Source organism: Oncorhynchus kisutch, linkage group LG7, assembly GCF_002021735.2.
Source record: "Oncorhynchus kisutch isolate 150728-3 linkage group LG7, Okis_V2, whole genome shotgun sequence".
Lineage (NCBI taxonomy): Eukaryota > Metazoa > Chordata > Actinopteri > Salmoniformes > Salmonidae > Oncorhynchus > Oncorhynchus kisutch.
In genome coordinates, this window is record NC_034180.2 from 28,931,599 (window position 1) to 28,958,299 (window position 26,701).

Genomic DNA, 26,701 nt, shown 5'->3' on the forward strand with positions numbered 1-26,701 from the left:
TCCGTTTTGGCCCGTTCATGTTTAATCTACACACACACACACACACACACACACACACACACACACACACACACACACACACACACACACACACACACACACACACACACACACACACATTTAATGGAGTCACACTGCAAAAAATTACTTGGTATTTTTGTCTTGTTTTCAGTAAAAATATCCAAAAATTTATCATAGCTTTATACAGTGTGATGGAGTTACTTTACACAATTTCACTCATATCTGCAGTGCATTTCAATAAAAAATTTAACCGTTTCATAATTACAGTACAACTGCATTTTTGGAGATGTGAATTAAATATTTGAATTGTAATTGTGATGTTTCAGCGGAGCGGTGAGTGTGTAATTGTGCACTACTTACGCATTCAGGCGGTCTGCAATACTTTGCCACGCTTTTTCTCTTTGCTTTATCACTGTGGCGGTGTTGCCTTTCTTCTTAATTATATCTTTTACCTCCTCGTATGCCTCCATGAGGATTTGTGCTTCCGACGGGGAAAAGTACGCGGCTCTAGTTGCCATGGTAAATCAGTTAATCTGTGATCTGTGGCGGGGTCTATTTGAGTGAGCCGTGAGCGCGCACCTATCCAGGATTGGTTTCACCTGGCTTAATGAATCCGTGTCTGCTCATCCTGGCTTGGTCTTTGTGCAACCAATTAAGCCTGGACGCACATGTTTTGGCTTCATTGAGCTCAGCTGAGTCATTTATCCCGGATGTCTTAATTCTACTTTTGTGCAACAGGCCCCAGCGCTCCTCTCCAGGGTGCAGTTGGAGAGACGCAGCGCTCCACGAACATTCCGTCTTTTCTGTAGCCTAGAGGCTGGAGGTAAAATGTCTGACAACGTAATGAGACAAAAATTACATTATGCAGGTTTCTCGGATCAAATAGCTTAACCTAAATGGCGCCCAATCAAATAAAAAAAATGCGCTGACATGTTAACAAAAAAACATATCCTAAAAACAGAATAGGTCGAAGTAAGATGGACAATGTCGAATGGACAATCAAGCTACTCACAACCGCTGTCCAGGAGTTTCATCCCATGTGCTTAATTGTCACGATCAGTGGTTTCAAATTTGTATCCATACATTTTTTATGAACGGATCATAGCAAAACATAAACTAGTTCTGCATTTCCCGCTGTGTTAACACATTGCAAATATACTCAGGATAACTCCTGATAAAGTTGGGTAGCTGATATTCAAATAGTTTAAATAGCTCAATTGATTAGTCACAGGAATTAGGGCCAATAAAGCCAATGCAACAGCCTGTTTTACAAAAGGTGGGCCTACCACATGGATGGACATTCATAAAATGCCATTGATGACAACATAGTACGCCACACCCCAGTAAGCGTGGACCGTCTTTTTTTGGTCCTGTCTGGATTGGCCGTTTTTGGTGTTTTATAAACAGTAGGTCTACCACATAGATGGGCATTCCTCAAATTAAATTTAAGGCGATATTGTAGGCTATACCTCAGTAAGCATCGACCGACGCTGACGCCTTTGGGTGTCTTTTTCTTATCCTCTCCAATGATTTGGACCAAATCTGAACCAATCAAAGACGTCTATGTTTGGTTAAGGTTTTGTCCACTCTGGACAAGCCCTGATTTGGCCCAAACATAGACGTCTATAAATTTCATATTTTCAAATTTCATTCAGAACAAAAAATGTAACTGATTTCAACCTCCGTATAAACGTATTTTCACCTTTCATTCGGCACCTAAATGGAACCTTTCTTCAACGTCTGGAAAATACGTTTTTTAGACTATTTTCAACGTCATTTTGCTTACTGGGACTATTTTATTTTCTAAAGCAGCAGGACGGTCAGGACCAGTACTGGCAGTACTAGTGTATTGCGTGTCATGGGTTTGCTAAATACAATGTAACTAACTTATGCATGATATTGTGTCGGCTAAACTGTATCCGCAGGCGTTACAATTATCATCACATATAATGCATTTGATTTCTAGCTTACAATTAACACCGTGCATGCAATACATCAATCAAAAAACAATTACACATTCATAGAACCTAACAGGGTAATGGGCAGATATTAGGAGTATACTTTCGGTATGCACTTTTCTGCAAACAAATTCAAACCTACTCCAGCAGAAGACTGTTGCTGGCCTTAGCACCAGGACATTTATGTAGACACCGCATGCAATGCGTTTATGCATAATCTATTTGGCTCATCCTTGCATATAGCCCTGGGTTTCATAGTCTAAAATCAGCATTGGCCAGTCACTCCATGAATCTGACAACATTACCCATAATGCTCTTTGACTGAACATTCAACATTGCCATGGCAATAATGCATCACAATATAAATTATATTTCTATGTTTCATCATTAAGGCCCAAGACATAAAGTAGTCTGAAGGCTTGTGTATCAATCCTTCCACTGCTGACCCAGCTGAGATGCTCATCACGTAAAGGACTGGCTTCGCCTAGAATCATGCATACCTTTTCTGTGAGTACTCAGACATCAGATTCTTTACTTACCTCATGAGGACCCCTGAGATTGCAATATCTGGAAACACTGTCTCGTGTAGAATTTTTTATGTTCTTTCTCTGAAATGTATTCAAAAAAAATATTGACTTGATTGTTTCATTAAGGACGGTGCATCACAAGCTGGAACTAGTGGGCAAAATTGGGAGAATGTTGCCCAAAACAACGGGCCAATATATACATTTATTTTATTTGTATTATTTAACCTTTATTTAACTAGGCAAGTCAGTTAAGAACAAATTCTTATTTACAATTGACGGCCTACCCCGGCCAAACCGGGACAACGCTGGGCCACTTCTGCGCCGCCCTATGGGGCTCCCAATCACGGCCGGATGTGATACAACCTGGATGGAGGTAAGCGTTACACTTCTGACAGGTCTCATGATTGTATTACTTTATCTGAAAGTGAGAGAGTAAATCCTAGCTGTTGTTATTCTTTTACCAGGGTTAGACCATCCCCCATATGCCATTAACAATTACGGGAATCTCTATATGGCCAATGGAAATGGTGTCCCCCTGTGAATGACCAACAATGGAGCAAGGTTTGACTTCAGCTTTACTGTTCAACATTCATGGTGTGCTGAATGTTTTATTGCTGAACAACCAGAATTATTTGTCCTCTAATCTGTCACACGTTCCTCAACAGTAAGCAAGACATGCCAGCAGAGCTCACTGGAGCAGGAAGACTTCCCGTCCTCCTCTCGGCGCCTGACAAGGTAAGGCTTTCTAAATAACACTTGTGACATCTCCACAAAGGTGCATTCCTAATAAGATTGGTGTTAAGTGAGAAAGAATCCTAAAGATGGTCAAATGGGCATGAAGCCTCTCTGTTCATCTCAGTCTGTTGAACCACTTGATTTCCTGTAGGGCAGAGATGCAGGTCCTGCTGAACAATGCAAAGCAGTCGATGAAACACCTGCAGGGTGTTGCAGCTGAATGACCTGCATGGAAAGTTTATTTAGTTGCAGACTGCTATCTCTCAGATCGTGTCAGATGAGTCTAAGATACTGTAGAATAACTCTATGTAATGATGTTATGGTGAAGATGATGATTGAAATGTTTGGGATGGATCGGTGTCAATTACAATATAGATTGCAAGTGGTAGATTTTTCTTGAATGATTGTATGTGCTCTATACTTCATCCCAGAAGCCAACATTGCTGCACAGAGGGAGGTAACCTCAACATCCATCAGAGGGAGGGGATCTTCCCAACAAGCAGCGTTTCTGAACAGAGGGAAGAGATCCTCACGAAAGCTGGTTTCCCTGTGAAGAATAGAGACAATCCTCCACAACCACCTCCCATCATCCCCATGGTGGGACGAAAGTGGGAATGGGATGGTGGAGTGTGTACTATTCCAAGAGAAGAGGTCATTTAAGCCTTATCTTATAAGAAATTAATTTGCCATTGCAAGAGTGTGATAATTAGTTGTGATAGATCAAATGCCTGCTACTCGTGTGAGTGTATGGCTGTTATATTTTCATGCGTTCTCTAGCTACATAAAATAGGTTTAGCTCTAAGAATCTTTGTGACTGCCGGCAGCCTGGTTGAGAGTATCAGAGCGAGACGCTCCTAACCTGTCAGCTAGTGATTGTTCTGTATGGTGACATGAGCAGAGTGGCCTGACTTCTCCTTCTTATTAAAGATGTCCGGAGTAGACGTTGCGCATCCTGCTATGATGTCCATCACCAAGCCAGAACACTCCGAGGCCAACCCTCGAAGCCAGACTGGCAGCCAGGCCAGTGACTGAGCCTGAGACCCCTGCTGCAAAGAACACACCAAACAATGGTGGCTGGCTCAGCTGGTTCTCTGTAGGGGAAAAGAGGTTCATCCGAAGGAGGCTCATCTACCCGAGGACAATGACAAATCGGTAAAGAACCTGTTATTTATATTCTATATATAGACACTAGTGGATTAGTGTTTTTCTCTGTGGCTTGATGCATAGTGTTATTATTTTCATCCTCAGATTATCTGGGATCCAACCCTGCACAGATGGGTTGACAAAATTGAGCCCAATGCTGAGGTATACACTTACATTAAATTCAATTTAAAGCAGTGAATGATCATTGTATTTCAACTGTGAGAATATTACTAATAATTGTAAAATAAGTTGACGTGTTTTACAGAACAAGCCAGTGCCACCACCTCCCCCAATGGGAATGAATGGACATCTGGGGAACTCTGGCAGTCTCCCCAAAGGAGAGCAGGTGAATGTTAATTTAGACTACATTAGGTTTAACTCCAAGACTGTACCAGCCAATCATTGCTCTTTGTGGTGATCTCCTGCTAACATTTTCCCCACTAACTGCAAGTCTATGGGGCAATTATGGACCACCACAAAGCCTCTACCCTCATTGTGCCTATGGCGTTGCCATTTGAGTCTGCTCAAGATTGCTGGCAGAATCCTGCCCCTGGTATTCTATCCTATAGAGGTATGATTCTGAACAATCCTTCCAAAAATAATCAATTTCATTAACTATGCCTTTACTTTACAGTAACATACAGTAGCATATGGCTGAAGTAACAGTGATGTTAACATTTTGGATTTTTCTCCCACAGGCAATTTTCCCAGAGTGGAGTTCCTTATAAGGGGATTTTTCAGCATTTTCAAAGAATAAGACAAATATTTAGCAAAGAAAAATATTATTTGGCAATTGCCAAATTAGTTCTTAATTATTAAAAGACTCAAGCATTTCCCTCTCTCCGTCATTTCATCATGTTCACATAGCTTTGATATGTTCATCACTTACAAGCCCATTGATAATGAAATGAATCATCTGTGTAGCTCCAGTTATGCCTTAATGCCAAACAAATAGGGAAAATAGAGCCATCTAATTTCATTATTAATATTTCCTATGCATTCTTTTGTGCTTGAGGCACATAGCTGGATGATCTACACAACATATGGCAAGCGCTAATGACTCGCTATGATAAATTCTGAGGTCAGCTTCAACTGGGTGAGTTCCCATGAGCTTGAAAGTATTCACTATGAAAATATAGTTTTTTGTGTATCATTGAATAGGCTATGCTTCAGTTAGTTCACACAATAATATCCATAGTACAATATACAGTACTTCTTTATTGAGAAATATAACAGAAATGTAACAAAAATGGCATCATTTTCTGAGTTAAGTAGAGTCTCAACTAGATCTATTGGCAATGTGTAAACTCTTCACGGGTCAAACACATGAGCAGCTATCAGTTAAAATAGATTTCTTGAAAATGGTGCTCCTAATGTAAAGCAAGCCTCCAATGAATATGAGTAAAACCTCAATGCAAGGAACATATCAGCCATCACTAGCCACATGAACACGAGCTACACCTTTTAAACAGAACTGATATGCTCTCTTTTGGAAGGCGGGATTGATAGTGGGCATTCTTGGGTGAGTCTTATTCCCTGCTGATGCTAGCAAGGCTGCATATCTGGACCTGGCTTGCACTTGCTATAGCTTCCAATTAACAGCTTATCCATTCTCATCAGCTCCCTGCCCAGTGGTGTGCACACACGACTCCCAAACATCTGGTTGGTGGTGTTGGGGATATGGTCAGAAAACACTGGCACATAGTTTGGTAAAGGGCTCTCTGCCCTGTGGTTACCCTGTGGGCACAAAGTTTAGGGTCATACCAACTTAAGATCAGGGTCATGCAGTATTGATCTCAACAAGAGATTGTGTTAAAATAAAACAGTTGACTATTTAATGAGATAACAAATTGGCTAATTATTTACCAGCTGATCATAGTTCTTGAGAAAACTCCAATTCTTCTGCCTGTGGATCAAAACACAATTATGATTGTAGGCATATATGGTTGCCTATACCAGGGGAGAACGACTGACCCCTTTCATTGAAGTCACGGTAGCTCAAGGCCGACCGCGGTATGCATTGTTAGCAGAAAATATAGTGGATGGAAAAATGTAAATCTTCATGTAAATAAAATAAAAATACATATTCAACTAGGCAAGTCAGTTAAGAACAAATTATCATGTACAATGACTGCCTACCGGAGAACTGTGGGTTAGCTGCCTTGTTCAGGGGTAGAACGACATATTTTTACCTTGTCAGCTCGGGGATTCGATCCAGCAACCTTTCAGTTACTTGCGCAACGCTCTAACCTCTGGGCTACTGTTAGCTAGCTTCCGACAATCATAGTACCAATAAATCATTCTAATATACCGGATGTATGTCCTTGAACCGATTATTTTAAAATCGCACCGAGAAGAAGTTATAAGGATAATTTATATCGTTGCTAATGGCAGCCTGAAGTACCCAGGTCAGCCTTCAAATTGAGTTACTCCATGAGAAGGGGCAGCACTGAGCTAGCCTGCAACATCACTTCCTGGAATAGCTATACATGTTATGTGACCATGTTATGTCTCCCTGAGACACCATTTTAACCTACTTCAGTTGGGTTTCCACTAGATAGTACAGCCACAAAGTCAAAATGGTCCGAATTGTAAATTATTATTATTTTTGTCTTATTTGAAGGTTACGCATAATGTTAGCAGATTTGGCCTCAATGCGCTATTGAGTCTTCACATAGGAATGATTGGTATCACGTGATCTAGGGCTTTGTCCATTCATATACAGTCATTGGGATATACACTTAAAACGCAGTTGTGTCATGGGTCTACGGCCTACCTCCCCAATGAAGGGCCTACATTTATTTCATTAGGTACCAGACAGCATTGTCAGCATTTGTACGTTTAATTCTTCAAGAATAAATGGACAACATAGGCTGTATCATGAATTTGAATTAAATGCTAACAACAGTAAAGATTTCGGGTTCAGATTGGGCTACCTGTATGAAATATGCACTAACGATAGACTTGTAAAAAACGATAAGGAAGGAAATAATTAATGTTGTGCATTCTAAAAGCAGCCATTACCATTCTTTCACTCCATTCCTCTCTGCGCGCACGAACTCGCGCCAGACTTGATCCTGTTTGACTGGGTCGCGAGAGTCGGGGTTCTCCCAAGGACTCTCTCCGCCGCGGGTGTTTCGAGTCCTGTCCGGCGGTAGTTTGTACACAGAGACGGAGGACTGTGATATCAAAGCGACGTTAGGTGGGTCTGGCAATCGGTAGCCTGCTGAAGTTGCGCGTTTGTTGCCTTTCGTATCCATTCTAACTTTGCAAAGACAAATTGTGTCAATTTAGAACTGAGTGCGGATGTGCCCCCAATCACTACTGCCTTGTAACTACTTTTGTCTCTAGGCCAGGGCTCAGCTTTCTATTGTTTACTTCTCCGTCTCCCCGGGAGACAGTAGGGTAATTCAGCTCTATTTATTCATCTATTCAATCATTGGTTTCCACAGCTATACCATTACCGTCTATACCGGACAGAAGATGAGGCCTACCGATGCCTATTCAAAGCACATTTTCCGAGACAAAATCAAATATAATTTTTCTTTGCGCGGCAATAATCAATCCGTGCTGTCAATGCAACAATGTGTGCCTGTGTTGTGTTGGGAAGATAGATCTGCAATACAAGATGGTTGCACTTATGTTTTTAGTTATTATCATGGAATTATATCAGTAGAACGGCCTATTAGAGATCTTGAGAATGTTAACAGGGGATTAAAAATATAAATTGCACTCAATAGGATGCCAGCCAGGATTATAGGCTAAGGAAATTGTTGACATGACATTATTTTGTATAACTGAGTGTACAAAACATTAGGAACACCTTCCTAATATTGAGTTGCACCCCCTTTTGTCCTCAGAACAGCCTCAATTTGTCGGAGCATGGACTCAACAAGGTGTCAAAAGCATTCCACAGGGATGCTGGCTCATGTTGGCTGGGTATCCTTTGGGTGGTAGACCATTCTTGATACACATTGGACACTGTTGAGTGTGAAAAACCCAGAAGCTTTGCAGTTCTTGACACACTCAAACCTAGGGCTGCCAACTTTTGTAGCAAGAAAGCTTGGAGTGAGATTTTAATTTCATTGCCCCCTGAAACAAACCCCAGGAACATTTTACTGTTTTAAAGCTAATTTCCTGCAATTCTACGTACAGTATTTTGGCATGGCCCCAGGCCTATGACCAGGGTGGAAAATGCAACCAAAAAAAATCACTGGTCAGATGTATCCGGGATGATTTGGACATTAAATGAACACTCCAGATTTGACAACTGTTACTTTGAGATTTTGGGAATGAAATTTAAAGTATGCTAATATTTAAACACATTTTTTAGATGGTTTGACATTTAATTCAGACATTCAGAAATGAGATGGGGTTAGAGGAAAATGGGAGAAATAGTGGGAAGGTTGGAAGCAGGGATTGATTCCTATTCTCAGGTAGAAAGTTGTTACCCACGTGCCTAGGAGTATTACCACTACACCAAAATTCTGCAAAGGAGATACTACAATTAATAGTTGATGGCAGTGGGTAACCAAATTATATACTGCATTCTCCTTGTCCATAGACTGCTTTCAAAGTAAGGACACAAACATTTTGTAATTTGGGTAAACTATCTCTTTAAAATAGGTCTGGAAGAAAATCCTGATCTATGTTTCGCAAGTGCTGGGTGTTATAACAAGAAAATGTTCTGGTTATAACAGTTCATTTCTCAAAATCACCCAACATTCAAGAAAAATCCAATGAATATCAATATTCAGGTGGTTTAGACCAACTAGTTGAAGATCCTTGCCAGATCCTAGGCCTACTAGTTGAAGATCCCCCTACCATCTCTGCCTAGCATGTGCACAATACTAAAATGTCACATTATATTTGAGGCCTGGAGCATTTAATATCCCATACGTATTGTCACGCCCTGGCCTTAGTTATCTTTGTTTTCTTTATTATTTTGGTTAGGCCAGGGTGTGATATGGGTGATGTATGGTTTTTTGTCTCATCTAGGGTGTTTGTACTGTCTAGGGGTTTTTGTGGATTTATGGGGTTGTGTTCATTCTAGGTGTTTATATAAGTCTATGGTTGCCTAGATTGGTTCTCAATCAGAGGCAGGTGTTTATCGTTGTCTCTGATTGGGAACCATATTTAGGCAGCCATATTCTTGGGTATTTTGTGGGTGATTGTTTCCTGTGTCAGTGTTTGTGCCACACGGGACTGTTTCGTTGCCAGTTCACTTTATTATTTTGTATCTGTGTTCATGTTTAGTTTTTCTTATTAAAAACCATGGACACCTACCACGCTGCGTATTGGTCCGATCCTTGTTACACCTCTTCAGAGGAAGAGGAAATCTGCCGTGACACGTATTTGTGTGACTTAATCAAAACTGTCCATGAATGGCTGCAAAAATACATTGCCTCGCGTAATTCATTTACAAAGGCAAAAGTAGGCATATCATATTTAAAATGTGTTCACAGTGGTAAAATTGTGAAGAAGTGGAATAATAAAATAAGTGTGGGGAATAAGTGTTCTTGCTGACAAGCACAGCTAGGGTTCACAAAGTTTGACAACATAGTTACAAATCAGGTCACCCTTCCAAACTTCCCTACTAAAACATACTGTTGGTCTATGTCTGCTGCCTTTTCGTTGTCACAGCCAAATGCCAAACGAGCAGACATTGTACATTAAAAAAAGCACTACCCTGCTGCTATTTGTTTTCAGATTTATAAACTCAACAAAGAACATTCTCTCTCCATTTAGCTCCACTCTAATCGTGTTCTTTAAAACACGAATCCAATACCCTTGACCTCTTACATAACTAGACCACTCATATGCTTCAATGTGCTGCGGTTCACAGTAGTTTTGCAGGACAGGACAATACACTATACAGTGAACTAATTGAAAAATAAAAGTAGTTATTTTCAATGCATGAGATATGAGGTGTGGCGAGTGAGAAGAGGGTCAAATGCGTGTTTCATGGCCAATGCATGAGAGTTGGCGGCTCTGCTCAAACCCATGTGCCTGGCACAGACCTACAACCTACCTTGCCCTGTTCTACGGCACTTAAATCTTTTGTCGTGCCCATTCACCCTCTGAATGACACACGTACACAATCCATGTCTCAAGACTTAAAAACCCTTCTTTAACCTGTCTCCTCCCCTTCATTTACGCTGAAGTGGAATTAGGAAATGACATCAACAATATGTCATGGCAAGAGCAGGTGTTCCTAATGTTTTGTGCAGTCAGTGTAATTGTTCACCTAAGAATTGATAATTGGAAAATCCATCCACCAGACGGCACCATAATATAACTCCAGGTGACTTGCTCTGGTATTTGAAGATGAAGCATTTTTTATGGACAGGTTCAGTGGTGTAGTAGAGGGTATAGCAGGTATAAGCCTAAACCCATTGTTTTTGTGGGAATTGTGTATACTCACTTCTTAATCGTCACAATGCGTATTAAAGTAGTGTACTGGCTGTACAATACATTCGGAAAGTATTCCGACCCCTTGACCTTTTCCACATTTTGTTACATTACAGCCTTATTCTAAAATTGATTAAATAGTTTTTCCCCTCATCAATCTACACACAATTCCCTATAATGACAAAGCAAAAAACAGATTTTTAGACATTTTTGCAAATGTATACATTTGTATACATACATATGTATCTCCCCTGATTTCTCAGTTTGCCTGGGCGGCCAGCTCTAGGAAGAGTCTTATTCAATATAAGAATGGGTTCTTGGGGACCTTCAATGCTGCAGAAATGTTTTGGTACCCTTCCCCAGATCTGTGCCTCGACACAATCCTGTCTCTGAGTGCTGTGGACAATTCCTTTGACCTCATGGCTTGGTTTCTGCTCTTACATGCACTGTCAACTGTGGGACCTCATATAGACAGGTGTGTGCCTTTCCATATCATGTCCAATCAATTTCAAAGGTGTTTAGCTTAAAAATCTTCCAAAATACAATTTGTGGGAAAACACTGTTCTAAAATGAGGGGAGATCTAAAGATGCAACAACTACCATGGGTTGGTAATATGACTAGGATAATAGCTTTGGCTGCTAGACAATTAAATAAAGTTTATTTGAAAACCAATAGAACAGGAGCGTGCATATGAGGAAGTCTTTATAAAATAATTGCCTCCACCTTCCAGGTTTCAAACAATTAAGGAACAGGAAACATATCGCAATGCTAATGATAGGCCTAATTGTATTCTGGTAGATGGAAAGGCTTTCCCCAAAACATTCTCAGTTAAATGTTAACTAGCTACAAAGTAGCCTGGCAGAATGATATCATGATTATTTACATACATCTAGTGGCCATTTGTTTCAAGTATGGGTAGCTGCACCCCAATATGGCGACTGGAGAAGGGCGAGTGGGTGTGTGGAATGCGAATCAGCTAATTGGGCAGATTGGTTTCCACTCAAGACCGTTTTACGTGACTGATTGGGCTGCACGATGAGTTGATAACCAGGCGACCAGTGAACCGGTGTTGTATCAACGTCCCTGCCGACTTGAGGGTTCTTCTTACTGGTTATCACGCTCATGTCACCAGCAGTAGCTAACATGGCCATTTTTGTCTCTCACATGATTTTATTTAAAGTAGGATAGCAGCCTACACAATAAATAACTAATATTGATAACCATCTCACCTTGATACATAGGCATGAAAGGCAACAACACCAGGACACAGTTCCCTTTGCTCACGCTTGCCAAGCACTGCTGTCCTGCAAGGGCATGGGAAGTTGCTACCTAGTAGCAAATATCAGGGTGAAAGTCACAGTAAGCACATGCATACAACGCACGAAGCAAGAGTACACACATAATTAATACTTTTAATAAAAAATAAACAATCATCAGTTTTATAACGGAACATTTACAATTATTTGTGTAAAACAACAGTGAAATACAAATCAGACTCATCGTCTGGCTTCAAAACAGAAGTCTAAACTCTCACGGCAAGGTAGTTGAGTGGTAAGAAACAGAAGGAAACTAACACTGCTCAATCAAAACCGTCTAACCTTTAGCAGAGAGCTTTCGACACATACAGTACACTCCTTTCCATATGCCCACTACTTTCCTTTCGACACACCCACTCCTTTCCATATGCCCACTACTTTCCTTTCGACACACCCACTCTTTTCCATATGCCCACTACTTTCCTTTTGACACACCCACAGTTTTCCATATGCTCACTACTTTCCTTTAGACAAACCCACTCTTATCCATATGCCCACTACTTTCCTTTCGACACACCCACTAGCCTATTCTCTGTTCGCCATATTGGGATGCAGCTTCCCCATTCATTTGCAAACTCCAGCTCATGTGCACTATAGAAACACTGCTAACCAAGCAACAGTGTTAGGTGCCTGCACAGGTCAATTAAAGGGTAACTACCCTCAAAAATAAAAATGTATTTGATTTTTCCCAGACCTTAAAAGTGGTCTCCTGATGTGGTTTAAGCAGTTTTGTGGATTTAGAACATCGAGATGTTATTTTTCAATTTAAAAAAAGTGTGAGTTTGACAGGGAAAACCTGAACAACATCTAAATCAGAAACCTGTGAATGATTGTGAAAGACCAATATGGGATTAATCATTCTAGGTCATTCAGACTGTATGTCACTGTTTGCAATATAATTATTTTGGGGAGCAAAATTAGTGTATACCCCTTTCTCAGACGTCCCCACAAGAATAGTAAACAAACAAAAATTTGACCAACTTGGGACATTTTGTTAGTTCCCACAAGGTCAAATGCTATTTCTAGGGGATTTAGGGTTAAGGTTAGAATTAGTGTTAGGGTTAGAATTACATTAAGGGTTTGGTTAGGAGCTAGGGTTAGGAGCTGGGGTTAGGTTTTTGGGTTAAGATTAGGGTTATGGTTAGGGTAAGAATATGGGTTAGGGTTCATTTTAGGATTTGTAGTTAGGGAAAATAGGATTTTGAATGGGACTGAATTGTGTGTCCCCACAAGGTTACCTGTATAAGACTGTGTGTGTGTGTGTGTGTGTGTGTGTGTGTGTGTGTGTGTGTGTGTGTGTGTGTTTATGTGTGTGTGTTAATGTGTGTGTGTGTGTGTGTAAAAATAGCCAGCTTCAGTCAGCTATTTAGTACTTACTTAAAGGCATCAGCATACGTAGGTTCGGTTTGCTTCTAATAGAACTCAGCTAGGTATGCTCGCATATTCCCTAAAGAGCTTCACTTGAAAAACAAGCAGCAATATTACTTTGTTTGTCCCTCTTGAGACACCATGGCAACAACATAGCCAGTATACACTTCCTGAAAATAGTCTGAATTAATTGAAGATAAATCAAAAAATCGGAAATAAACTTTGAAGTTTTTGCAGAGGTCTTAGTCACACAATTTTATATCTGACTACTATGTCAAGTGAAAAATGTGCATGAAATCTAGTCATCTCTCGTTGAATGACAACAAACACTTTATGTTCCCACTCCGAGTAGGAGTAATACTGTTGACCAATCACTGACGAAGGGATGTAAACTTTGGCTACCAAAATCCGACTTGCCTCAACAAAAAAAATTGTGTGCACGAACAGCTGAAAACCCCCCCGCTGAAGACCAAAACAAACAAAAACATCATAAAATGTCTGCAAACTTTTTTAGACTGGGAAGCATACTCTAAGCTAGCTGTAGGCAACTCAGCCTTCTATTCACAAGACCACAACATTTCTTTAGTTCTTATTTGTCAAGATCACACTAGTCAGTATTATGTTAGCCTATCAGCAGTCAGTATTCCCTGGAAAAGACCCCAGCATGAGCACGGGGTTGTAACTAGATGGAGTACAGCTACGACCGGTAGTTACTTTTCGTAGCAGGTTAGGAGAGCAGTTTAGCTAACCCTAACCCTTTTCCTAACCTTAACCGAATTCTCCTAACCTGCCACGTTAATTATCCTAATCTGCTGTGTAAGTTCTCTTTACCTGCTAAGAAAAAGTCACTTCCGGTCATAGCTGTATTCCAACTAGTCAGAAGACGAGCAGGTCAGATGTCAGAAACGTGCTTTCAGTCAGAAACATGCTTTCACCATTCTAATGAGCATTTCATGTTATCCCTCCAACAACTCTTCTTCCTGTGGTCACAATACATTTGCTGTTCTGATGTTTTATTGTGCGTGCATCTAAAAGTAAGTGCCGTAAGATGTTTATGGCTTGTTTTCTGAGATCGAGATTGCCTATTGTTGTTTGTAATTACCATTTATATTGAGCTTGTTAGCTAGCTCACACTCCTGCTAGTGTGAGCGCTAGCATTAGCATTTATCATTTATCATTCAGAATGCATTGATACTGTATTTAGCATGCCAATCAGCGATTAGCCGTTTGTTAGCATTTATCTTTCGTGGTGCAAGAGTTTTTACTATTATCTGAGTACATTCGGTAAATCCACAAAAATTCAATCACTTTTTGACAGCACCCCTTTTGATTTGAATGAAACCTTCCATATATACACTACCATTCAAAAGTTTGGGGTCACTTGGAAATGTCCTTGTTTTTTAAAGAAAAGCGCTTTTTTTGTCCATTAAAATAACATCAAATTGATCAGAAACAGTGTAGACATTGTTAATGTTGTAAATGACTATTGTAGCTGGAAACGGCAGATTTTTTAAGGAATATCTACATAGGCGTACAGAGGCCCATTATCAGCAACCATCACTCCTGTGTTCCAATGGCACGTTGTGTTAGCTAATCCAAGTTTATCATTTTAAAAGGCTAATTGAGCATTAGAAAACCCTTTTGCAATTATGTTAGCACAGCTTAAAACTGTTGTGCTGATAAGAGAAGCAATAAAACTGGCCTTCTTTAGACTAGTTGAGTATCTGGAGCATCAGCATTTGTGGGTTTGATTACAGGCTCAAAATGGCCAGAAACAAAGACCTTTCTTCTGAAACTCGTCAGTCTGTTCTTGTTCTGAGAATGAAGACTATTCCATGCAAGAAATTACCAAGAAACTGAAGATCTCGTACAACGCTGTGTACTACTCCCTTCACAGAACAGAGCAAACCGGCCCTAACCAGAATAGAAAGAGGAATGGGAGGCCCCTGTGCACAACTAAGCAAGAGGACAAGTACATTAGAGTGTCTAGTTTGAGAAACAGATGCCTCACAAGTCCTTACTGGCAGCTTCATTAAATAGTACCCACAAAACACCAGTCTCAACGTCAACTGTGAAGAGGCGACTCCGGGATGTTGGTCTTCTAGGCAGAGTTCCTCTGTCCAGTGTCTGTGTTCTTTTGCCCATCTTAATATTTAATTTTTATTGGCCCGTCTGAGATATGGCTTTTTCTTTGCAACTCTGCCTAGAAGGCCAGCATCGCAGAGTCGCAACTTCACTGTTGACGTTGGGCATTGGAACACAGGAGTGATGGTTGCTGATACTGGGCCTTTGTACACCTATGTAGATATTCCTTTTTTTTATTTTTATCAGCCGTTTCCAGTGACAAGTCATTTACAACATTAACAATCTCTACACTGTATTTCTCTTCAATTTGATGTTATTTTAATAGACAAAAATTTGCTTTTCTTTCAAAAACAAGGACATTTCTAAGTGACCCCAAACTTTTGAACGGTAGTGTATCTTCTAGAGTTTAATTCGGAGATGGTTACTCGTTAAACAACTTCTTCCGTGGTGCCCCAAATTCCTAATGAGTTAATTGTTACATGATTAATTTAATTGGGTAACAATTAAACATATTTAGTGGATTAAATAAATAACAGTCATCAGATGAATGAAAGTCAAGTCACGACACAGCGTCACTGTTTTTGATCACTGTGCTTGATGTTCCTTTATAAGATGGCATGGCGTCATATTGCTATGAACAGAATGATCCTGTTTGTTGTACTGTGAAGACGCGTGACTCTATTCATGACTATTTTATGCACACCAACATTTTGATCTGCTCCTCTGAATTTCCTTGTGAAAGCTGAACACTGTAAGATCATATTTTGTAACTCAGCTAACATGTTGGCAAAAGAACATGCTTTCCAATGATGCCCAACTGATCAGATTGCGATTTATAATGGGCCATTTTTAGAATGCAATAACAACATCAGTAATTGTGTAAAGGCAGGGATGCAGGGCTGTGTTCCAAAGAAAACTACAAGTCTGCTTGCTTCCTCAACTGCACAGCTAGGAGAGCTCAAAATAGCACCTTATAGTTGAATACTTTTCTTTGAGCTATTAAAATCAGTGATGTAAAGTTCTTAATTAAGTAAAAATGCTGTATACTACTTAAGTCGTTTTTTTGGGTATCTATACATTACTTAACTATTTATATTTTTGACAACTTTTACTTTTACTCCACTACATTCCTAAAGAAAATATGTACTTTGGGGAGGTGCGTGGCCACTTGGAGACACCAGTTGGAACTCTCACTCAAACCTTGGTAATTATTTGATCTTATGTTCCATTCATTTTCTTATCATTTTCAGATTTCGTTATCAACAAATGTGGCGAAAAGTACAGTAAAACACACATAAAATCAACAGTGTAATATTTGGATCCAATCTTGTCAGATTAACAGTTTTGTCCTCACCTTTAGTATAATAATTATCCCATAATCTCCAAACGGTTCCCTTTTGATTGCTACCATGGTTATGCATATGCTTTCCATATTTTTCTGTAAGAAACATTTCAATTTTGCCCCATCCATATAGGCCAATTGGCACGAGTGTAAGGGGTTAATGGCCTGCATAATTACACCGTCTGTTTGTTTTGTGCTTTTAGGCTTTGTTATTATACTTACAACCCGCTGAGCACAGACTGCTTGAATCATCAACATTCTTTCAATGTAATTTGTTAACGTATTGTGATGTGGAATCGATATGGAAAAAAACATTAGATTTTTTTTTATTCATCAATGTAAACTGCATTTTTGAGGTTGAAATTTCAACCATAGGATTATGTCAGCGTGGTAACCAAATTTAAATATAGACAAATCTTGTATAACATATGTTTAATTTGTACCTGTAAAATATCAGATCTTCAAAGCTATATCCACGATCAGAAGAAAAAAAGAATATAGGCTGTGTCACGACTCCTAACGAAGGTGGCTCCCCTTCCTGTTCGGGTGGCGCTCGGCGGTCGTCGTCACCGGCCTACTAGCTGCCACTGATCCCTTTTCCCCCTTTCTGTTCATTGGTGTCACCTGTTTTGTGTGTAGGCTGATTAGTTGGGCTATGTTAGCCAGTAGGCCCGCCTGCTCTTTGTGCGGGATTGTTTTGTGTTGCTCTGAGCACGTTCGATGTGGACGTGTTTCCTTCGTGGGTTTTTCTCCGGACTGTTTGAGTCCCCGTGTTTGAGGCATTTATTTTGTGTGCGCCCTGTGTTTTGTAGGGTGGCTTATGTTCGCCTTGTGTGCAATAAATAGCACTACCCTGTACTCTCTGCTTCCTGCGCCTGACTTCGCACCCACTACGCCCAGAGCGTTACAGGCTGGCAGCACCTACTGGAGAATTGATCTACCTACAGCTACCCTTTGGTTTTAGCTTAGTTATGACATTTTCATTGACAATTACAAATGTGCTCTCGTGAATTTTTTTGTTGAGAGAGCTCCAGTTAAAAACTAAATAGATACACTGTTGCTATCAAAGTCATTCCAAAGGTTAGGTTTTTGACAGAGCAAATAAATGTTCCCATACTTTATCACTCATATATCATCAATGATGATATTTAGGCCTATATATCATTTGCAAAGTTATCAACAGCTATTGTTTCAATTCAACCCAGAATTCCAAAAAATATATACAATACATAGGCCTAGGCTTTCAAGCTCTGGTCGATTTCAAATGTAATGATATTTAGTGATCTTTAATTGTGTTTGGTTGTCAATGCAACCAAATATCAACATTTGAAGGAGATGTATCTTCTGCTTGGATAGTTCAATCTGTGGCACTGACTTAGTCTGGCTTTAATTCCAATTTGTCTACAAATTAATAATTGATATGTTTCATTCACCTCTACATCTCAAACAAAAATCTAAGTTAAAGAATAGGACTAAATAAAATCAAACTATAATGTGCATTTTATGTTTGATGTGAATTTAAACCAATTTTTTTTACTTTTGGCTGGAGATGTGAATCCAACATATCAATTATTCCTTTGTAGGCACAGATGGAACTATCCAAGCAGAAGATACATTTAATTTTAAATGTTGATGTTTGGTTTCGTTGTCAACCAAATACAATTAAACATTACTTTTGTAATACAGTAAAATAGCCTACAGTTAAGACAATCTTACAAACTAATGTAACATTCAACCTTAAAATGAGCAGCACATCCATGGCCACATTATGAGGCTATATATATATACATTTTGTATTATGTAATCATAAAGTGTGCATGTACATGATAGCTGAGATACATGATATCTCAACTGCAATCCAGATCATTTGGTTATGCTATTAGATGAAGCACAGTGATGATAACACATTGATCTGTTTTATAAATAAACAAAATATCTGACATTGTATTCCCTTTTAAATGGTTGAAATCGTGGTTGAAATCGCATTTTGAGTGGGTGAATATAGGTTGCAATCTCACTGATCAACGTCTCATCCAAATACTACCCAATTCTCCATATTGAAATAAAATGGTGTGCCCAGTTGAAATTGTTAATTAAACACCCTATTTGAAATGACCGAATGTAAGGAGAATACACCAATACAAAGGATGTTGTGAATGTACTTATTTGCATAAAGCGAGGATAATGTCATTTGTAGAGGTCCCTTTTCCTTGTATGCTTATGACATGTTTCGTCCCATGCTTTACCTATCTCCAGGCAACAGGGACACCAGACAGCAAGTATCACATTATCCAAGTGCTAAAATTAGGAGACATCGATTGAGCCAAACAAAATCCAAGAAACTGCATATTAACTTCCGGAAATCGTATTCACAGGACTGGAATTTACAGCTTTATTGGTACAGTGCTGGATTCTCAGCACCTCAGACAGCACCCCTCCCTTTTTAATCACACACACACACGTGCACACATACACACTCACACCGAATGGAAGCACAGGGTCAACGACCAGGCACACAGCATCCCTGGAGCAGATTATTGGCTGCGGTAGTATCATATATTAAATCCTTTTAATCTGTCAATTCATTAAGGATAAAAAACTATGAATCCCTATACATAAATGGGTATTGTTTTGTGTGTCTTTAATTAACAGCTTAGAGGTCTGCCAATACAGTAGCCTTCTTTGAACAGGCTCTGTTACAGCTAGTAATCCATATGGGATAACCTTGGAGTCTATTTTTCACACAAGCAATAATCAGCAGAGTGGAACACACTACAGGCCCAGTAAAATGCAGTGTGTGTAGGAAGGATAGCCTTGTGTCCTTCATTTACACCACAGAGGCGCTTGGGGACCAGATATCCAATCTCTCAAGTCATTCTCCTCTTGTGTTTCTCTGAAGTTAAGCCTTATGGTGTTTTCACTCCTTTGCCAGGGACAGTGTCAACGCAGAAAAGAGCTCACAAACCATGAGGGCGCTCTGGCCAGCTCAGAAAATAAAAGAACAAAGAGATGTGTGGTTATGAAAGAAGGAGAGCAGCAAAGTAGCCTAATCCACAAATGAGATATCCAAGAGGGGAGGGGGGCCTCGGGCCTTTGAAATTATGTGTTGACAGAACATTAATTATAATTGACTTGAACAAACTTCACGGGTAACATTTTGATCATGCAAAAAGCGCTGCTGTTGTCAACCATGTCCCTTCTTCCCAATGGCGATTTTAGCATGTAAATCTTGGTGGTGCAAATAACAACAAACAATTTGGGGATGCATGCCAGCAAAGCCACTACACAACACAACACTGCCCACAAACTGTTATGGCCTACATAAAGCTGTTCCAACAGCAGAGTCCCAACAGCAGTCATTGCTACACCTGGCTATTAGCAGAGCCTTGTCTGGCAGCGAAACAGTTCATTCAGTTTCATTTACTGCCTTTAAAAAAAACATAGCTGATATGGCTGATTTGCTTAAACAAATGTGGTTTCTACTGACAATTGAGATGTACAAACTACATTATGGCATAAGGGGATGACGAGCGGATAAGAGGCAATCCGTAATTTCAATTAAGACATTAATGAGCGAGCTAGGACAGACGTAGTCAATATAACTATTTGTTCAGCACTTTTGAAATGTACAGGGACAGAATTCAGAACATGGGCTGTTCTTACAGGATTATCCCTGTACACCAAGTCAGAAACATAGGATAACTAATGGGGACATATAAGCAGACAATGACAGCTCTTACAATATTTGATGACATTTCTCTAAAACAGGCTATAGGCTACATGTGCACCACCAAGTCAGAACAGTAGGCTAAGGGGAAAAGGGAACAAATTGTTAAGGTGAGGCATATGGGCTACTAACAGCTTACTACACAACATACACTTAGTATTACTTTCTTAACTACAGTGTACATATCTCCCTGTCATATTACATCATTTATGCAGCAACATACACAACCTTTTTGGACTCGCCTTGTGCTGTACTCACTTGAACAAGAAGGTGGCGTGGCGGTCCTTCATTGAGACATTTTGTCATCAAACTTTGTCTGTCATTCTCTGGATTTATGGTGCTTTCAAGACAACTGGGACAAGGTTGAATCATGATGTCAGTGATCTTCAGGTTGAAGCTCTAGGAAGAGGCCTGAGTTCCCGACTTGGAATTCCGAGTTGGATGACCGTTCAAAACGTATTTTCCCAGTTTTTCTTTTCTCCCAGTTCCCAGTTGTCTTGAACTCACTGAAGTCTGAGATTTCCCAGTTCCGAGTTTCCAGTTGTTTTGAACACGGCAAAAGTCATGCTGGATTGACAGCATGGCCAATATTGAATGTTTATCCTTTTAAAATTGGAAAAGAGACCCTTAAACCCAGACTTGGACCACACACCCACTCTACTGAATAGCAGGCTAGTGATTGCCTTGTAATGCTTGCAGTTAGCAACTGATTCCTTCCAAACCACTCATTGTTGAATTTGCCATTTCTATCTTGTTATGTAAAGTTTATGTCCAATGGCCAGTGAGGACCGATGCGTTTTATCTATAATTTCTCTATTCTATAATGTAGAAAATCCCTTTAATAAGTAGGTGTATCCAAACTTTTGACTGGTACTGTATACATTTTTTTTAAACAGGTGGGTCTCAAATGACGGGTCGCCACTGCTCCTTCCACTCCACCATCACCTCATCGCCAGCCCAAATAAAGAGGTCTAAGCATCTGGGTCCCTGGCAGTACCATGTTTTCTTCATTGTCTAGCTGTAAACATTTTATATCACTTCAGTAAGGGTCTGTGTTTAAGAGACTGTGTCTAGTCTACTCACAGTTCCCGTGCATCATTTGTCCAGTTCAATAAGGTCTAATTTGTAATCACTAAACTGCACATAGTGTGATGTATTAATAGATTTTTTAAATATTTTGGTTCTTCATCATTCTGGTGTTACAAACAAATGCCCAATTATGCAGAAATAGGACATGTTAAAAGTAGTTAATGCTTCTTTCCCAAATATTTGTTTCTTTTTAAAAAGCACATTTTAACTAATGGACTGAACTCTGACAGATTCCTTCTGGAACGTGGCACAAGACAAGGGTGCTCGCTGTCCCCACTGCTCTACTTGTTGGGGCGGAGCCTCTGGCAGAGCTGATAAGGAGCAATCCAAGTATTATGGGTGTTTCTGCAGGCGGCCTGCAGCACAAGATTTCGCTTTACGCGGATGATGTCTTGCTCTACATATCCAACCCTGAGAAATCCCTCCCTCTCATTTTAGACACAATTGCTCAGTATGGCAAGTTTTCAGGTTATAAGATCAATTTGAACAAATCCACTGTCTGCCCTCTCAATATTACACTCACCAGCTCTATGAAGACACTTTGTCCTTTCCAATGGAAAACACAGGGGTTTCAATACCTCGGGATCTTCATAACACCAGATCTGAATAGCCTTTTTAAGGAAAATTATCTTCCACTCCTGGATCGAATCAAGAACGATCTCCAAACCTGGATCTCCCTCCCAATTAGCCTAGTAGGAAGAATTAATGTAATCCGTATGAACGTCCTCCCTAGACTGAACTACTTATTTCAGATGCTCCCATGCTATCTCCCAGTTTCCTTCTTCAAAACAACTAACCAAAGCATCACCAAATTTATACAACTCAGTTGAATGAAGTTGAAACCCTTCTTGTCACAGCACAATCCATTAAAGGCTAAATATCTTACATCTATAGAGGGAAGCTCCTCCTTTACTCCTTTGAAAATAATCTGGGAAAAGGACCTTGGTCTGACTATCAGTGATGAGTTATGGGCAGAGGTTTGCGACAGGGTATACTGCTCCTCTACCAGTGTAAAAATGAAAGAATCTAATTACAAATGTTATTATACTCCTTTGAGACTCCATAGAATGAAAACAGATATGTCTCCTAACTGTAAAAGATGTATCTCTGAAAGTGGAACCTATATGCATGTATTTTGGAGCTGTAGAGAGATTGCCAGATTCTGGCAATCTGTACATACTGCTGCACAGAAAATACTAGAGGTACAGTTTGATATGACCCCGTGTATCTATCTTCTTAATGCCCAGCAGGACTTTGTTCTTGATCCTGACAGAGAAAATTTGCTTATGACTATTACATACTTTGCTAAGAAATGTATTATTCTATTGTGGGCCTCTAATACCCCTCCTACATTTAAAATGTGGATTGACCAGATTGTTGACTTTCTTCCTCTTGAAAAGCTCACTTATGACCTCCACAAGAGACAGCCCAAGTTTGATAGACACTGGTCCCCACTATTCAACTATATTTCAAACTGGACAGAGTGAACGGGGTGACTAGGGAAATGCGCAGATACATGTTGTGTAAGGTACTGTAAAACCTAAAAAACAAATTATTGGCCCGTCGTCTCAGCGAATGCTTGAAATAGCTGATAAGAACCTTGATAGTACTGCTACAAGTGTTATGTTTTTTGTTGTTGTGTGTTTTATTTTAATTTAGTTTTTGAGTATGTGTGCGTATGTGTGCGTATGTGTGCGTGTGTGTATATATATGTATGTATGTGTGTATGTACATATGTGTGTATATATATATATATATATATATATATGCACCAAGGAAAATAAATAGATTAAGAAAAATAAATGCTTTTATTTGACTTTATCATTCATTTTAATTTTATTTGAATTTTTTACTTTTTCAAATGTATTATTATTTTTTGACTTAACCTTTTTAAAGCCTGTCACATCTGTGAATGTGGAATGTGTTTTTAAAGCCTGTCACATCTGTGAATGTGGAATGTGTTTTTAAAGCCTGTCACATATGTGAATGTGGAATGTGTTTTTAAAGCCTGTCACATCTGTGAATGTGGAATGTGTTTTTAAAGCCTGTCACATCTGTGAATGTGGAATGTGTTTTTAAAGCCTGTCACATCTGTGAATGTGGAATGTGTTTTGTTGGTTGATTGAAAAACAAGAAAACTTAATAAAACTTCAAATTGAAAAAAAAGCACATTTTATGCCTAATTACAATAAGTCCATTTAAAATCTTTGAAATAAACTGCTCTGTCGTAATAAATGGGCCGGTTTTCCTCCTAAAGACTAAATGCCCATGGGACATGTGTCCTCTAAGAATAGATGAACAGACAGTGACTAGACCTAGCTGGGGAGCAGATTGCTTTGTGCAAAGGTATGCTTTCATTTACACCTTTGATAGTGATGAAGCACTTCCAAACTTCAGGAGTAAGTGTAACTGAATTGAAGAATGGGTCACAAATCACACACATTAAACTGTTGTTTTCATACTGTCGCCTGTAACTGTAACGGCTCTCTTCTATCTCCTCCTCTGACGAAGAGGTAGAACAAGGATCGGACCAAAATGCAGCGTGATGATGATTCATTATTTATTTTAATGAAGGAAAACCCTATACAAGCGGAAACTACAAAAATAATGAAATGAAATAACAAAAACCGAAACAGCCCTATCTGGTGCAAACACAAAGACAGGAACAATCACCCACGAAAAACACTCACAGAATATGGCTGCCTAAAATGGTTCCCAATCAGAGACAACGATAATCACCTGACTCTGATTGAGAACCGCCTCAGGCAGCCCTAGCCTACTTAGACACCCCACAAAACCCCTAAGACAAAAACACACCACAATAACCCATGTCACACCCTGGCCTGACCAAATAATTAAAGAAAACACAAAATACTAAGACCAAGGCATGACAGAACACCCCCCCCCCTAAGGTGCGGACTCCCGGACGCACCTCAAAACCATAGGGAGGGTCCGGGTGGGCGTCTGTCCATGGTGGCGGCTCCGGCTCGGGACGTGGACCCCACTCCATAAATGTCATAGTTCCTCCCCCTCGCGTCCTGGGATAATCCACCCTCGCCGCCGACCATGGCCTAATAGTCCTCACCCAGAACCCCACTGGACTGAGGGGCAGCTCGTGACTGAGGGGCAGCTCGGGACTGAGGGGCAGCTCGGGACTGAGGGGCAGCTCGGGACTGAGGGGAAGCTCGGGACTGAGGGGAAGCTCGGGACTGAGGGGCAGCTCGGGACTGAGGGGCAGCTCGGGACTGAGGGGCAGCTCGGGACTGAGGGGAAGCCCAGCACTGAGGGGAAGCCCAACACTGAGGGGAAGCCCAGCACTGAGAGGAAGCTCAGGCAGGTAGTTGGCTTTGGCAGATCCTGGCTGGCTGGCGGATCTGGAAGAGTCTGGTTGACTGGCAGATCTGGAAGAGTCTGGTTGACTGGCAGATCTGGAAGAGTCTGGTTGACTGGCAGATCTGGAAGAGTCTGGTTGACTGGCAGATCTGGAAGAGTCTGGTTGACTGGCAGATCTGGAAGAGTCTGGTTGACTGGCAGATCTGGAAGAGTCTGGCTGACTGGCGAATCTAGCTGCTCTGGCTGCTCCATGTAGACTGGCAGCTCTGGCTGCTCCATGCAGACTGGCAGCTCAATGCAGACTGGCAGCTCTGGCTGCTCCATGCAGACTGGCATCTCTGGCTGCTCTATGCAGACTGACAGCTCTGGCTGCTCTATGCAGACTGGCAGCTCCATGCAGACTGGCAGCTCTGGCGGCACTATGCAGACTGGCAGCTCCATGCAGACTGACAGCTCTGGCTGCTCCATGCAGACTGATCTCTGGCTGCTCCATGCAGACTGACAGCTCTGGCTGCTCCATGCAGACTGACAGCTCTGGCTGCTCCATGCAGGCTGGCAGCTCTGGCTGCGCTGAACAGGCAGGAGACTCCAGCAGCGCTGTAGAGGAGAGAGGCTCTGGCGGCGCTGAACAGGCGGGAGACTCCGGCAGCGCAGGAGAGGAGAGAGGCTCCGACAGCGCTGGAGAGGCGGGAGACTCCGACAGCGCAGGAGAGGAGAAAGACTCCGACAGCGCTGGAGAGGCGAGGCGCACTATAGGCCTGATGCGTGGTGCTGGTACTGGTGGTACTGAACCGAGAACACGCACAGGAAGCCTGGTGCGGGGAGCTGCTACCGGAGGGCTGGGGTGTGAAGGTGGCACAGGATGGGCTAGACCGTGAAGACGTACTGGAGATCTTGAGAGCAGTGCTGGCACAGAACTTGCAAGGCTAGGGATGTGCACAGGAGGCCTGGTGCGTGAGGCTGGCACCAACTTCACCAGCCGACTAACACGCACCTCAGGACGAGTATGGAGCGCTGACCCAGGTGCCATCAAATCCCCGACTCGCTCCGTCGGACGAATATCGTACCTAAAGCACCAAACTAGCAACTCCCTCATTACTCTCTCCTCCACTTTCCCCATTAACTCCTTCACAGTCTCTGCTTCGCTCACCTCTAACACCGGCTCTGGTTCTGGTCTCCTCCTTGGCTCCTCACGATAAACAGGGAGAGTTGGCTCAGGTCTGACTCCTGACTCTGACACACTCTCCCTGAGCCCCCCCCAATACATTTTTGGGGCTGACTTTCGGGTTTCCTTCTGCGCCGTCGTGCTTGTCTCTCCAACTCCATTCTCCTATAACCTGCTTCGCACTGCTCCAGCGAATCCCAGGCGGGCTCCGGCACTCTCTCTGGGTCGACCGCCCACCTGTCTATTTCCTCCCAAGTAGTGTAGTCCCGATATTGTTGCTCCTGCTGCCGCTGTTGCCTGTTACCACGCCACTTGGTCCGGGTGTGGTGGGTGATTCTGTAACGGCTCTCTTCTATCTCCTCCTCTGACGAAGAGGTAGAACAAGGATCGGACCAAAATGCAGCGTGATGATGATTCATTATTTATTTTAATGAAGGAAAACCCTATACAAGCGGAAACTACAAAAATAATGAAATGAAA

General features: G+C 41.1%; 1 protein-coding gene and 1 long non-coding RNA gene across 2 annotated transcripts; one reads left to right on the forward strand and one right to left on the reverse strand.

Moving 5' to 3' along the window:
• The first annotated feature begins 4,172 nt into the window (after positions 1–4,172).
• Positions 4,173–4,863, forward strand: LOC116374638 (uncharacterized). The gene is made up of 3 exons (XR_004210531.1): positions 4,173–4,393; positions 4,490–4,546; positions 4,650–4,863. It is a non-coding gene; the product is annotated as an uncharacterized LOC116374638 (long non-coding RNA).
• A 719-nt stretch (positions 4,864–5,582) lies between these two features.
• cimip5 (ciliary microtubule inner protein 5) lies at positions 5,583–7,982 on the reverse strand. The gene is made up of 3 exons (XM_020487857.2): positions 7,409–7,982; positions 6,251–6,290; positions 5,583–6,121 (listed from the first exon to the last, which is right to left on the reverse strand). The coding sequence occupies exons 1-3, from the start codon at positions 7,642–7,644 to the stop codon at positions 5,930–5,932; spliced, it is 468 nt and encodes a 155-aa protein (XP_020343446.1). The 5' UTR covers positions 7,645–7,982; the 3' UTR covers positions 5,583–5,929.
• Between the last annotated feature and the right edge of the window lie 18,719 nt (positions 7,983–26,701).

Excerpts from the sequence above, each read along its gene's own strand:
- cimip5 (XM_020487857.2), bottom strand. The coding sequence starts at position 7,644 with ATGGATACGAAAGGCAACAAACGCGCAACTTCAGCAGGCTACCGATTG. Across the intron at positions 6,291-7,408 it reads AGGAATGGAGTGAAAGAATG|GCAGAAGAATTGGAGTTTTC; the intron begins GTAATGGCTGCT and ends TTTGATCCACAG. Across the intron at positions 6,122-6,250 it reads TCAAGAACTATGATCAGCTG|GGTAACCACAGGGCAGAGAG; the intron begins GTAAATAATTAG and ends TTGTGCCCACAG.